Here is a 15634-nt window from a genome sequence, read left to right as displayed (position 1 = left end):
CTATCCAAACAGAACATCATCCATTTGAGATAGTTGGGGCACCCTGGCCAAGCAGCTATTCTCACCACATTCAAGTGAATGGGAACTGATCTACTCTAACCTGGTTTGGCCACTACACTACAACAGCACTGTCTGGTTCGGAGCCATTTTCTTTGAAAAAAAAAAAAAAAAAAATCAACATTCAGTCTTTGTGATCAAGACTCGAGATCTTAAATTTGTAAAACATATACAAGTTCATTTTTTTGCCATTACAGCAAGAGGCAGTCTATGCGTCGTAACTGGTGGCTGCTAAGCAGAGGTACATGATATATATGATAGTACATCATAATGAAGTGGACTGCAGTCACATATGTGGTGCGGGGGTGGGGTTAGTGTTTTTCACTTCCCAATGGTGGTGTTCTGTGGTCGCTGCTCTGCCAGGGCTTGCTGTAGCCTCATCCTATTGAGAGAGTAATGCTGCCAATGTAAGATTTGCTGCTCATCAATGAACTTAGCGCACTGAATATTCACCAACTGCTTCTGAAAGTGTTCATACTGTAGTAACTCCAGCATGTGCAAGCTCTGGGGGCAACAATAAAAGTAAACCTGTTAGTGGCAGAATTGAAATAAATGTGGAGACACGCGGGCACCCTTATACCACAATTACCATATGTTGTCACTGTTTACACTGCTGCAGTGTATTCATATCTCTGGGCTCTATTCACATTTCTTTTAAGCTTCTTGAAAGAGTGCTAAGCCCATCCTATGACAAACGCCAACAGAGTCTGTTGGACCCCACCGACTTATGATGGTGTTTATCGGATTCCACTCTGTTATCCATAATTTTGCCTGAAATAAAAATGTGCTGCATGCTGCGCTACTATTTGCATCAAATATAACAGAAGCTCCTGACAGAACTGAGCTTATTGTAATAATTTTAGAGGGGGTCACACTCAGCAATGCCCATGATCAGATAGAGGAGCCCAAGTACACATCGCTATGGTGGTTGCTCTGGGGCTTAGCGACTGCAATTTTCAAGGACATGGCATCCGCCTTAATCATATGGCAGATGTCAGGAAGGGGTTATTTTTGGAGTAGGGCTTATATTTCTAGAATACTCAAAAAAAAAAAAAAAAACCTTCAAGATCTATTTTCAGGTAGGGCAAATTTTTGAAGAAATGGGTGCATTGTTTCCTTACAGCCCAACCATGGCTGGTAGCCCTGGATAGGTAGCAGGGGACAGAAGCTGGGGGATCATTTACAAATAGATACTGGTCTAAGATGTGAGACACATCTATCAGACATTAACGGCATCTTCTGTGGATTTGCCATAAATGTCTTTTGTGGGAAAGGCCTTTTAAGCCCTTTCCGACATCTGGTATGGTGGATGCTGGGTCTTTAAAGATGGCGGCCGCTCTGCTGCAGTGTGGCCACCGTAGTTACCAGATCCCCGCTATAATGTACAGCAGAGACCCAGAGCTAATGCCGTGATCAGTCTCCCCTTTCTCTAGAATACATATAAAACTAAAAAAAAAAAAATCACTGTGAAATACATACACATTAGTTATCCCGGTGTCTGAAAACGCCCGCTCTACAAACTTATAAAAATATTTATTCCATACTGTGAAAAAAAAAAAAATCGAAACTGCTGAAACACAGTTTTTTTTCACGTTTGTGTCACCTCTGATAAAAAGTGAACAAAGAAATAGGCATTCACTAAAATGGTCCTGCAAAAAAAAAAAAAGGCCCTGCATCCCTGTACACGGAAATCTAAAAAAGTTACACGTTAGAATATGACAACTTTAAGGAAACATTTTTTCTACAAAGTTTTAGATTTTTATTAAGGGGTTAAAATGTAAATAAAACTATAAAAATGTGGTATCCCTGAAATCGTACTGAAATATAGAATACAGGTGACATCATATTGGCTGAGTGAATGCTGTAAAAACGAAGTCTGTAACAAAGTCGCACAAATGCACTTTTTCTCCATTCTGATGAGGCCATCTTGAACTAGGAAATAGAGAGGGTACCCTAGAAAAACGGTTGTACTTAAGACAGGCCATCAATATTAGATCTGTAGGGGTCTGGCACCCAAAACTGTTTCACTGTATGCTTGAATATGGAAATTAAATACATAAATATATTACATTATAGTAATGGACGTCATTGCCTCTTCCAAAGTACAGGCAGGTCAGATTCTAATCTTCCATTACAAGTGCGCTCACACATTGTATTGTACTGCTTTGGTGGCACTATGGGGCCCTGGTTCTAGTGAGACTATGCCAATGAGGTAAATTGCTGACATGGAAGTCGCCGAGTAAATCTGGTCTCATCTGCACGACTGCACATGCTGAATAGTAGAAATGTCTCATTAACCCAGTAGTGGCACTCGCTCTATCCAGTCCGGATATGTCTCTTATATTTTTTCTAAGTGTATGCTTACCATTCATATCAAGGAACAATATTCATTGTATTATGAATCCATTGACATAAAAAGCAGAAGTGTTTTATTGTTGTTTTGTCTGACAGCTTCCCCGATGAAGTCAGTTCTTTGTAAGTGAATGTGGTTCAACCTTCAGGGAAGTTCTGTTATAAAATGTGATCCTAATGCATTTAATATGATATTAGAATAGAATATGGGTGTTACAGATTCTTAAAATATAACTTACACTAGACAAACGCCTGTACGGATTTGGCTGAGATTTCGCAGATACCTGGATATTTAGCCGGAAGGAAAGATAGGCCACCTCCCAAGGCGCGAACTCCCCCGACAGCCCCGCCGGGACCGGAGAAACGATACTCCGGCTCCGCTGTAGGGCCTCTGATGGCGTCCTCGCAGGTCTGTTCGCGGCGCTCCCATTGGTGTGAGGCAGGCTCTGGGTGGGCCTGTGGAGAAGCGGTGCAGCCCGATACGTCCAAGCCAGTTTGTGAGCAGGTCGCTTTCCGCTCTCCAACACGGCCAACATGGCGGCTACTCATGGCTCCGGAGTGCTGCATCCATGCTGCCTGCTCTGCCTGCCCAGACCACTATCTCGCCGGCGGCAGCGACTGTACAATCTCCCTCCGGACCCCACGCGGCTGCGCAGCGGCACTGAGCGACGGACACCGCCTGCATCGGCTTGGCCAGAGCGGTAAGTACAATGGGACACTGTAGGGTGCGGATAGGGGGAAAGAGGGGATTGTTTCTGGGAGGGGTTTAATGGTGGCAGGCGGGTGGGGGCCACGTGAGAGTCAGTGGGGTGCCGCAGGACAGAGGGGCTGGTGAGAGAGAGCCGGGGTGCAGCATGAGAGACGGGGGGGACCTGCGAGGTTGGGGTCGCCACGGGGGTGCTGCGGTGGAAGGGGGCCTGGCCCATGCAAGATAGAGGGGGGACGGGGGCGCCAGGGTAGGAAGGAGCGTCAGCCCCGGAAATCGAAGGGGTCAGGTGCGCGCGGGGGGGGGGGCAGACGCAGCCGGTAGGTAGAGAGACTGCGGTGCCCAGCGAGGGGCAATGGGGGCCGTGAGCGCGCAAGGGTTGGCACGTGTGCGCACTGTTAGGAGTATTTAGGTTCTTTACTTTCTATTTTTCTTACCTGGGGAGTTTTTGGCTGCGCAGTGTCTGGGGTGGCATCCTGGCGCTGCGGGGTTGTCCTGTCGTGGGTATTGGTGCACACCTTCTGACTTGCACGCGCGCACTGATGGTAGGCAGCTTTATTTCCTGGTGGATTAGTCTGTCCTCCCATTTGCACCTGGGAGGAGTGGTCTCTACTCTGTATTTAAACCCATGCCTCCCATGGTTCTGTGCTGAGTGTCGCTTTTACAGAGCTAGGCCTTAGCAGGAGGAGTAGGTGGTGTTCTGGGATAGAGGAAGTTCCGTGGTTGATTTTTGGGAGGTTTGGGTGAACGAGTTGGTTTGTGTGTTTTCCCTTCTGTGTTCACCAATCCTCCCTCTGTGTATAATTGACTGTGTGAGTGAATTGCCTTATCCTTTGATTTCTACTCAGTTTTCCTGTGTTTGTTTCCTAGTGTAAGGTTCCTTCCCATGTTGGTTTGGGGGAATCCTTTCCCACATTTTTCCTGTGTGCTGCTTGTGTTGTTAGTCAGCGCACACCCTTGTCAGTCCCTGTCAGTAGCAGCTTCACTTGTTCGTTAGGGGTGACCCCCTTTAGTCTCCAGTCCCTAGAGGTCTTATAGGGCATTCCTTCTCCCACTTCCCTCCAGGCCTACGGTATCAGTGAGAGAGGAGCTGTCGGGGTCAGGCTTAGCCTGAGTACAGCCGACCCACACCCGTGAGGCAGGGACCGGGATAGCTAGTGGGAGTAGTGCAGGGCGAGATTCCCTACTGCTATCCCTTAGCCCCGTTGCAGCTACCTGGACTGACATAACAGTACACTCAGCCGGTAAAAAAAAAAAAAAAAAAAAAAAAAAAAAAAAAAGGTTCGTTTGCATTATGACGGACCTGAAACAGTTGTACCAGGCGGTGCAGCAGATTTCCACTGAGATGGAGGGGATCAAGCTACGAATGGATGCCATCCAAGCTTCTGGCGTATCTCAAGTACAGCAGTTGGCTCAACACACAGCCTCTCAGGTGGAGGGCATACAGAGGCAGGTGAGTAGCTCCCCTGTGGGTCGGCCTCTGGAGCCAAAAGTCAGCTTACCTGAACCCTTCCGAGGTAAGAGGTCAGATTTTTTCCGATTTCAAAAGGACTGTCTTTTGTATTTCCGGCTACGGCCGTTTTCCTCCGGTTCTGAGGTACAGAGAGTTGGGATTATTATTACTTTATTGAGAGATGATCCCCTCATCTGGGCACATTCGTTACCAGCCGACTCAGCTTGCTTACTAACTGTAGAGGCGTTTTTCTCCACAATGGGGTTACTGTATGACGACCCAGACAGGGTACGCACGGCTGAGTATAACCTACGACGTGTGGTGCAAGGGGATCACGCTATAGAGAAATATTGCACAGAGTTTCGTAGGTGGGCAGCAGAAGTACACTGGAATGACCCCGCTCTACTTAGTCAGTTTGAGACAGGGCTCTCGGACCAGGTTAAAGACCATCTAGTTTCTCACCCTGTTCCGGGAGATCTAGATGAGGCCATGCAGCTGGCAATTAGAGTTGGACGGCGCCTCCGGGAGCGTGGAGACAAGAGTCCTGGGGGGCTTAGCCCTCCTCAACACTCTGTTTTTAGAGAGGACCCAGGGGAACAACCCATGCAGATTGGGGCCACTGTGCGAAGTGCAAGACCCAAGAGTGAAGGGTCTCGCACAGTACGCTGTTTTGTGTGTGGAGGGATGGGACATGTAGCAAGGGTATGCCCCTCCAGAGAATGGTTCGCCAAGGAGAGTAATAACCCCAGGTCTATTGAGGGTAAAGGGAGAAAACCTACTAAGGAGGGAGGTGTGCATATTTCCTGTACTCAGACTGCGGGGTTGACCCTTGAAGGATGGGTAAATGGGCAGAAGTGCCGGATTTTGGTTGATTGTGGTTCGGCAGTCAACCTTATTGACTCAGACTTTTGTGAGCAATTAAGGGTGAGTCCTTTGGTCTTGGAGTCTCAGATACCGGTGTGGGCTATTGATAAGACCCCTCTACAGCAAGCTGTCATCTCCAAACAGGTGGAGGGTTTGGAGTTTATTGTGGGTGGCCACAGGGAAGAGATTGACTTGTTCTTGTTGTCTAAGTTACCAGCACAAGTAGTTTTGGGGTGGCCCTGGCTGAAGCAGCATAACCCTATTATCAACTGGGAGACCGAGTCAGTAGTTTCTTGGGGGCAGGGGTGTAATGGTCGATGTCTGCCCATATCCGTTATGTCTTTGTCTATAGACAATTTGCCTCAAGAAATATGTGAGTTCAGGGAGGTCTTTGAGGAAAGGGCAGCCAAGACATTACCACCACATCGCACCTATGATTGCTCGATTAAATTTATACCAAATGCAGTGTTACCCAAGACAAGGTTGTACAATCTCACTATTCCGGAGAGGGAGGCGCTCAAAGAGTATATTGAGGGGAGTCTAGAGGTGGGGCATATTCGCCCATCTAAGTCCCCAGTAGCAGTGGGGTTTTTCTTTGTAAAGAAGAAAGATGGAGGGTTGCGCCCTTGTTTGGATTTTAGGGAGATTAACAAAATCACGGTGCGGAATCCCTATCCCATTCCGTTGATCTCGGATCTATTCAGCCAGATTACGGGAGCCCGCTGGTTTAGTAAAATAGATTTACGTGGGGCGTATAACTTGCTGAGAATCAAGAAGGGGGATGAGTGGAAAACAGCGTTTAACACACCCCTAGGACACTTTGAGAATCTTGTGATGCCTTTCGGTCTAACCAATGCGCCTGCGTTTTTTCAGAATTTTATTAATGATGTACTAAGTGCCGTCATAGGGAGGGGGGTTGTGGTCTATCTGGACGATATACTCATTTACACCCCGGATTTGGAGACTCATTGGGAGAGAGTAAGAGAGGTTTTAGATCTCCTGAGGGTTAACCAATTAAGTGCTAAGCTGGAGAAATGTGTGTTCGCGGTCAATAAATTATGTTTCCTTGGCTATATCCTATCGGACAAGGGGTTCGAGATGGACCCTGAGAAGGTCAGGGCAGTCTTGGAGTGGCCGCGACCCGAGAACCTAAAGGCGGTCCAACGGTTCTTGGGGTTCTCCAACTATTATCGCCAGTTTATCAAGGGATTTTCTGAGGTTGTGAAACCTATCTCGGACTTGACTAAGAAGGGGGCTGACTGTGCTAAGTGGTCGCCAGAGGCGCTAGCTGCGTTTGAAGAACTGAAGAAGCGATTCTCGTCCGCTCCCATTTTGAGACAGCCGGATGAGAGGTTGGCCTTCCGAGTGGAGGTGGATGCCTCCTCGGTGGGGGTGGGAGCAGTACTTTCTCAGGAGTTCGAGGAGGGTACGCATCCCTGTGCCTTCTTTTCTAAGAAATTCTCTGCCTCTGAACGGAATTATGACATCGGAGATAGGGAACTACTAGCAATAAAACTAGCGTTCGAACATTGGCGTCATTTCCTGGAGGGGGCCAGAAGGCCAGTCCAGGTATTTACTGACCACAAGAATTTGATTTATCTTGGGTCGGCGAAGAGATTAAATGCACGGCAGGCCAGATGGGCTCTATTTTTTGCGCGGTTCCATTTTAACGTGACTTATGTGCCGGGTTCAAAGAATGTTAAGGCTGATGCTTTATCCCGGTATATGTCGACTGAGGAGGAACGAGAGGCGCCTGCCACTATTCTTGGGGATGGAGTGGTGGTAGCAGTATTGGGCGCGAAATTGGAGAAGGCCTTGATCGAAGCGCAACACGCTGCACCTTCCAAGATACCTAGAAACAAGCTTTTTGTCCCAACTACTCTCCGACAAAGTCTCCTGAGGGAGTGTCACGAGTCGGTTCTTGCTGGTCACCCGGGGGTTTCAGAGACCATGAGATTGGTGTCTAGGAATTTTTGGTGGCCAGGGTGGAGTAAGGAGGTCTTGCAGTTTGTTCAAAATTGTTCGGTCTGTGCAAGAGCCAAGGCGTCGCATACCCGTCCCCACGGTCTTCTACATCCATTGGAACCTCCTAAGGCACCTTGGACTCATCTGTCTATGGATTTCATCACGGGCCTTCCGGTGTCTAAGGGTTTCACGGTCATTTGGGTAGTCGTTGACCGCTTCACGAAAATGTGCCATTTGATCCCGTTTTCCAGGCTGCCATGTGCCAAGACACTATCTGAGGCGTTTATTAAAGAAATTGTAAGGTTGCATGGTCTTCCTGAGGAGATCGTTTCGGACAGGGGACCGCAATTTGTGGCTAAATTCTGGCGGGCTTTTTGCAGCAGGTTGGGAGTTACACTGTCGTTTTCCTCCGGGTTTCACCCAGAGTCTAACGGACAAACAGAGAGGAAGAATCAGGATGTGGAACAGTTTTTGAGGTGTTTTGTTCGAGAGAACCAGAATAATTGGGCTGCCTTTCTCCCCCTGGCAGAATTTTCCCTAAACAACCATGATTCCAATGCCACAGGTACCACACCTTTTTTTGCTCCGGTGGTAGACATCCTGTTTTCGGAGTATTTTCTTCCATTTCTTCCCCAGTTCCGGAGGAGGAGCTATTTTCTAAAAAGCTGCAAGGGGTATGGTCCCGTATCCGAGAGAATCTGGTGCGGGCGTCGCACCAGGCTAAGGTCCAGGCGGATCGGAAGAGAGGAGAGTTGCAGTTCTTCCCTGGTGAGATGGTTTGGTTGTCCACCAAGAATATCAGGTTGAAGGTTCCTAGCAAGAAGCTGGGTCCCAGATTTGTGGGTCCTTTTAAGATCATCAAGATGGTAAATGAAGTGGCGGCGCAGCTGCAACTACCTAAAAGGTGGAAGATAAACCGGGTCTTCCATGTCTCCTTGTTAAAGAAGGCCAAGAAGGGAACGTCTCCAGTTAAGGTTCCACCAGTTTCTGAGTCCGGGGAGTATGAGATATCCCGAGTTCTGGATAGCAAATATGTTCGGGGGAAGCTATGGTATCTGGTGGCATGGAAGGGATACGGTCCTGAGGATAATTCTTGGGTCCTGGAGTCGGATGTGTCAGCTCCCAGACTCGTGGAGAAATTCCACAAGGAGTTCCCGAAGAAGGATGCTCCTAGAGAATCCGGAGTCTTCTCCTTGAGGGGAGGATCCTGTTAGGAGTATTTAGGTTCTTTACTTTCTATTTTTCTTACCTGGGGAGTTTTTGGCTGCGCAGTGTCTGGGGTGGCATCCTGGCGCTGCGGGGTTGTCCTGTCATGGGTATTGGTGCACACCTTCTGACTTGCACGTGCGCACTGATGGTAGGCAGCTTTATCTCCTGGTTGATTAGTCTGTCCTCCCATTTGCACCTGGGAGGAGTGGTCTCTACTCTGTATTTAAACCCATGCCTCCCATGGTTCTGTGCTGAGTGTCGCTTTTACAGAGCTAGGCCTTAGCAGGAGGAGTAGGTGGTGTTCTGGGATAGAGGAAGTTCCGTGGTTGATTTTTGGGAGGTTTGGGTGAACGAGTTGGTTTGTGTGTTTTCCCTTCTGTGTTCACCAATCCTCCCTCTGTGTATAATTGACTGTGTGAGTGAATTGCCTTATCCTTTGATTTCTACTCAGTTTCCCTGTGTTTGTTTCCTAGTGTAAGGTTCCTTCCCATATTGGTTTGGGGGAATCCTTTCCCACATTTTTCCTGTGTGCTGCTTGTGTTGTTAGTCAGCGCACACCCTTGTCAGTCCCTGTCAGTAGCAGCTTCACTTGTTCGTTAGGGGTGACCCCCTTTAGTCTCCAGTCCCTAGAGATCTTATAGGGCATTCCTTCTCCCACTTCCCTCCAGGCCTACGGTATCAGTGAGAGAGGAGCTGTCGGGGTCAGGCTTAGCCTGAGTACAGCCGACCCACACCCGTGAGGCAGGGACCGGGATAGCTAGTGGGAGTAGTGCAGGGCGAGATTCCCTACTGCTATCCCTTAGCCCCGTTGCAGCTACCTGGACTGACATAACACGCACCGCGAATCAGAAGCAACAGCGATTGTGTCCATATAAGCGGCAGTATAACACTGACAATTCAACATTCAGGGGATAAACATTGTCCCTGGGGTAAAGATAGCTAAGCAAACTCCTATAAGGGAAAGCGGGTTATGAGGGATAACCCCCCTTGCCATATAGGAGCCCTATTGAGGCTAAGTCCCCACGCAAGGGGCCACAGCTTAAAAGCATTGCGACAAAATCTGGGGTAGCAATGCATTGCCGTTTTACCCACAGCACTTTTCACAGAAAATCCTCAGTTTTCCTCTGCGGCCTTTCTGCCTCATTATACCTATACAAAAAATGCCAGCGTTTCCGCAGGCATAATTGACATGCTCCAATTTCAAAAAAGTGACGGTTTGTTACTTTGCTTTCTCATTAGCAACAATGATAACATTCAGTCATATTTGTAAGCCAATGGTTCTCCATCTGTTATGAAACTGCAACTCCCAGCATGCTTGCAGCTTCCAGCTTTTGCAACAGGTGGTGAGCCAAAGCTTTGGGATCACAGCTGTAGGTTTTCTGTTTTTGGCCACTAGATGTCAGCATATGTGAAATCAACAGTATTTAAAGTGTATATAAGGCACCAAAGTTATGTGCCAGAAATATTTATTTGAGTCATAAATTCAAAATGTGCAGGGAAAAAAAGTGACGTTTTTGGGAGTGTTTTTACAATTTTTGGATAAAACAGAAAAATGCTGCAAAACCTGCAACATGGAGCCTTACCACATGGTGTATTGACCAGTTTGGCCGCAGCAAGAACTGTGGCATTTCACAGTCCCTGCACAGTGGATGGGATTCTAGCGCAGAGGAAATTCTGCAAACTCCAAAAACATTGCATGTTAATTATACCTATGGAAACATTGTTGATTTCCATATAGGTATAATCGAAGAAGAAAGTTCGTAGAGGAAAAGTACTACAAGAAAAACTGAGATACGTTTCCACCATGATATTTCCCGCTGCTCTTTTTCGCTAGGGCCTGCTACATGGGGCCTTAATCTTAATGTGTCTTTTAGGGGGTTAATCTCCACCCCTTTATTTTGAGAATCCATACCAGCATATCAAGAACGTATGAAAATATTAGCCTAAACTAGTTGCACCACATTGCACCAAAGATGTACTAAATATGCGCCATGTTTATGCGATTGTTCTTCAACCATACTTAGGTTTTAACAGTCATTGAACAAAAATACACATGTTAACAATTATTTTTATTAGGTATTTCAAAATGAATTCATCACAATGAATTGTAAGCAGCGGGATGTTCGATGAGGGTTGAAGTGAAGAGAAGGGGAGATGGAAGAGAGAAAGAAGGGGTCTCCCTGTAGGACAATAACAGTGTCGAGGAGCAGTCCAGCTAAGGCTACAGGTTTGATAAAACGCCTCCTCTCATTCACAAATTATACTATGGAGTGAGTCCATTAACCAAGTCATCGTTGATTTTACCAAGTCCAAAGAGACAACAGATTTTTTCGAAGTTGTAGGAGATTTTTTGGTGGCTAGAAATAAAAAAGAAAAAAAAAAAAAACGTGGGCCTCTTAAAAACTAGCATGACTTTCTGATGTAACAAGGCTTGAGAGGGGACTGCCATAGACTGATCAAGGTCACTGTGTACAGCATATTATATATCCTCCTCCAAAAATCCTGGACCTTAGAACAATGCTGCCAAATATGTGTATGTGTCCCTGTGCCATCACAATAGGGGAAACAAAGAGGTGACTTTCTGCCCCCATTATACCTGTATGGTAATCACCAGCATTTCCATAGGTATAATTGAATAGCTCCGATTTTCAAAAACGCAACGTTTTTGGAAACACAGCTTTTCCGCTGCAGATATTTTTCTGCAATGTGTGGCTGTGATGAGCCAGAATCCCATCCAATTTGCAAATACTGTGAAACGCAATGGAACTCAATGCAACCCTATGGAACACAGATGTGGTAAGCACTTATGTCACAATAATGCACATTCTTTATATACCAAGCCTCTGCCAATCTGGTTCAGCCTTGGCACTTGCTTACAGTGAGTACCTAGCTCATGTAGTTGGATTTACAAGCAGGTATTATGTATACCATGTCTAATGCCGCAAAGAGTCAACTGAAATTAAAGGTAATATTATTGACTTTGGATTTCTTTCTTTGTGGCAATAATTACTATTGTATTTAGAGAAATATGGTTATCAAATTCTGCAGTAACCCTAGAAAATAACCTAAACCCCCCCCCCCCCCAAAAAAAAAAAAAAAAGTAAACCTGTATCAGTACATAGCCAATGATGTTTATGTATATGAAATTAATAATAAGTTTATAGAGATGTGGAAATGTATTGTCTCAGAAGCTTGATACAAATATATTAGGGAGCCTTCACGCAGAGTTTACGCTCCGCTCATTCTGAATGTAAACTCGTTCAGAATGAGCGACGTTAAAACAGATCCCATTGATTTCTATGTGTCGGCATACGCGCGCTACCCATTGAAATCAATGGCAGGCTTGTTTTTACCTATTGCTTTCAATGTGATACATGTAGCCATTATTCCAGAGTTCCCCCTAAAAAAAAAAAATCAAATTTAAGCACTATGAATACCCCTTGGAGACCCAGGGCAGGCTATTTTTGCATATATCTCTATATTGTATCAGTCATAGTGCAGAGTTTGTGAACTCCTGTGATTCTCCTCATGTGTGGGGCAATGGCCCTAGTTGTAATGTTGCCCACAAAGGTGCAGGGTTCATTGAGCAGAGACAGAAACAATAGTATCCAGGGAAGCAAGTGTGCGTGGTTCCCGTAAAGACATGAGGCTTCTGGGACTGAAAACAAACCCAGTAAGCTGGAGCTGCATGAAAAGGGTATGAGTTTAATTTAAAGTGAGTTTTACCAGAACCCAGCATATCAATCCAACCAGTGGCGTAACCAGGAATGGCGGGGCCCCATGGCGAACTTTTGACATGGGTCCCTCCCCCCCCCTTCCTGACCGACACCGAAGACCTTGACCGACCGCACCCCCCCCCCATGCCGCATTCCTGCGCGCTCTATTATGTCCCTCAGTGGCCCCTGCACACAGTATTACACCCCATTGTGGCCCCTGCACGCGGGATTATGCCCCATAATGAACACCCATGAACAATTTTTATACTCTGGGGTATTTTCAGACCCCAGAGTATAATAATCGGAGACCGAGGGGAGATACAGACATAAAAAAATGTTACTTACCTGTCTCCGGCTCCGCTGCAGTCTTTGGTGGTGTTGGCCATCTTTAATAACGCATGGATGTCACATGACACAGCAATTGCAGGCAAGTCTGAATACAAACAATGTGTAGAGTACTGATCCATCTACTGACATTGACCTCCCCCTCCTCCTAATACACAGATATCAGGACACTGTCCTCTCCCCTCCTCCACACCACACATACATACACACTCACACACACATTCTCCATTCTGCATCTCATATTACCCCTCCCCCTCAGTACCTAGCAGCACATCTCTCCTTTTCTTCATCTCTTCCAGGACTGTACGGGCTATAAAGACACGCCCACCTAGTCATGTGACAGCTGGCGTCACACAAGGTCCTGCAAGCTTTCCCCTGCTCTTATCGCAGTTACAACAGTTTGTCTGTGATAAGAGCGGGGGTAGCAGCCAGGGGTAGCTGTCACCGGGCCCCCTAATGTCCCAGGCCCTGTGGCAGCTGCCTCTGCTGCTATGGTGGTAGTTACGCCACTGAATCCAACCCAGATAGATAGGTTAGGATCACCTGAATCAAATAGAGATTTCCTTTGTGATGCAATAGCTCCATTGCTGAGATATCACTTTGTCAATATGCATTGCTCCAAAGCGCCAATTTGCACATTAACAAAAATAGTGATAGCAAGGCAACAGAGGCACCAATTCAGAAGGGAAGAGCACCATTTGATTCAGGTGACTCTATCCTATTTATGTATGAGACGGGGTTGATATACTGGGTCCTGGTACAGACTCCACATAAGGGAGCCTGCACAATGAGTTTACGCTCTCTCATTTTGAACGTAAAACTCGTTCAGAGTGAGCGGCGTAAAAAACAGATCCCATTGACTTGAATGGGTGCCGGCATACACGCGCTCCCCATTGAAATCAGTGGGAGACTTTTTTACCTATTGCTTTCAATAGGATTTGGCCCAAATGAATTGGTCTAGTCGGGAGGTAGTGTTGCGCCGTGGATTGCGTGGCTGAATTGGCCGCAGAATCCGTGTCAAGAAAGGGCAGGCGCTTCTTTTTTTCCGTGAGCGGGAACAAACTGCTCACAGAAAAAGGAACCCATTGAAGTCAATGGGAGGCGGTTTTTTGAGCCGGATTTTGACGCGAATTCTGCTTCAAAATCTGGACGAAAAAACCTTGTGTGAACCCGGCTTTACACAGATCTGCTGCATACCTACTGTATAACTTGGCAAATTCTTTTTATTATAACACATACGCTTTACCTAAAATATTGTTCCTGAACAGAAAGGATGATAACAAGTGCTCTATTTATGCAGCAACCAAACATGCAAGCTGAGGAAAAGTCCAAATGGCACTTACCGAGTATTGTTAAAAAAGAATATACTGCACCTACTGAACAGGATTTGAAAAAATTACAAGAGCAATGTAGAGTGTCTGAGACGATGAAAGCATCCTTCAGAAAAGTGACAGAGCAACGTATTCATAGTCAGCAGTGAGTATAAGTATTTGATGACATTCATAAAGACTGGGTTATTGTATGTTGGTCTTTGCTGAAACCCAGTGGAGGAAACCGGAGGATGGGAGTTGTAGTGGCGGATGCTGTGCCACCTGCTAGGCCAAGCACACTGTAGCAATCACTCCAGTCCCACTCCAGGGCCAGGCACTTTCAAGGGGGGTCCTGCAACGCTACCTGATAGTGGTGGTAGTAGTAGTATTCTGCCGGGGCACTTCCAGTTGGAGAGGGCGATCTCTCCATCTCTGTGCCGGTGTGGTGGTGTTCGGAAGGCCCTGAAGGTAAAGCAGGCATGACTCAGGAGGCCAGATGTGCAGTGAAACATGCTGGCAGGTTTCCGTCTCCTGCCCTTGTTTTGTGCAGGAAACGGAAACCTGCAGAACGGAGACCGGGTGCAGATGTGAACGAGCCCTTATCTGTCATCAGGAAAAACACGGATAGCATACTCATACTCAGTCGTCTGCAAGGGGCTTTATAGTCTGATCAGAGTATAAGCCTCTGGATCTCAGTTGGCATTAAAACCTAAAAAGTCATCTTGCATCATTGTATTATTATAGGAAGAAAATAAATCGACTGAGGGAGCAAAAGAAAGAGCTGAAACTTACAATATTACTCAATAGATCTCAACAAAATGCCCAGAAAGATCAAAAGAATGCCAAGAAGCTTTGTGAACTGACAGAAGCCGTGGAACATTATAACCATCTTATAGAAGTGCAGAACGATCTCATCAGAGACCTGGACATTAAGGTATGTGTGTTGCCTTTAGTAGCCATGCTTGCCTTTGGCTCAAGAAAATGCATAAAATCTGCAACAAAAAAGCTGTATTTCCACAACGTCAGGCCTTGGCCTAAGGCCAGGGCACCACAGTACATAAATGCTGCGGTTTGGCTGCCGCAGAAATGTTGCGGTAAAAGCTGCGGCATTTTACAGTGCCTGTAAAGTGGCGAATCCCATCCACACATTGCTGGAATATATCCTCAGTGGAAATGCTACGATTTACAAAACTGTCGCATTTTTTAGAAATTGCAGCATGTCATTTATACCTACTGAAACGCTGGTAGTTTCCCCATAGGTACAGTGTTGTCCAAAAGTATTGGCACCCCTGAAATTCTGTCAGATAATATTCAGTTTCTTCCAGAAAATGATTGCAAGCACAAACTCTTTGGTATTAATATCTTCATTTATTTTGCTTGCAATGAAAAAACACACAAGTCAAAGTCAAAAAGTCAAATCATTGATCATTTTACACAAAACTCCAAAAATGGGCCGGACAAAAGTATTGGCACCCTCAGCCTAATACTTGGTAGCACAACCTCTAGACAAAATAACTGCGCACAACCGCTTCCGGTAACCATCAACGAGTTTCTTGCAATGCTCTGCTGGGATTTTCGACCATTCTTCTTTGACAAACTGCTCCAGGTCCCTGAGATGTGAAGGCTGCCTTCTCCAAACTGCCATCAAGAGATCTCT

General features: G+C 46.3%; 1 protein-coding gene across 1 annotated transcript in view; it reads left to right on the top strand.

Moving 5' to 3' along the window:
• Positions 1-13976: 13976 nt before the first annotated feature.
• Positions 13977-15634, top strand: part of LOC142194049 (coiled-coil domain-containing protein 63-like) — a 35803-nt gene continuing 34145 nt past the window's right edge. Inside the window, exons 1-2 of the mRNA XM_075263076.1 lie at positions 13977-14143; positions 14722-14911. Coding sequence (XP_075119177.1) covers positions 13977-14143; positions 14722-14911 — 357 coding nt within the window. The remainder of the gene's footprint in view (positions 14144-14721; positions 14912-15634) is intronic.

The sequence above is a fragment of the Leptodactylus fuscus genome, chromosome 2, assembly GCF_031893055.1.
Source record: "Leptodactylus fuscus isolate aLepFus1 chromosome 2, aLepFus1.hap2, whole genome shotgun sequence".
NCBI classification, from domain to species: domain Eukaryota; kingdom Metazoa; phylum Chordata; class Amphibia; order Anura; family Leptodactylidae; genus Leptodactylus; species Leptodactylus fuscus.
The sequence above is the reverse complement of the archived record's forward strand: the minus strand, read 5'-3'. Positions and strand labels throughout refer to the sequence as shown.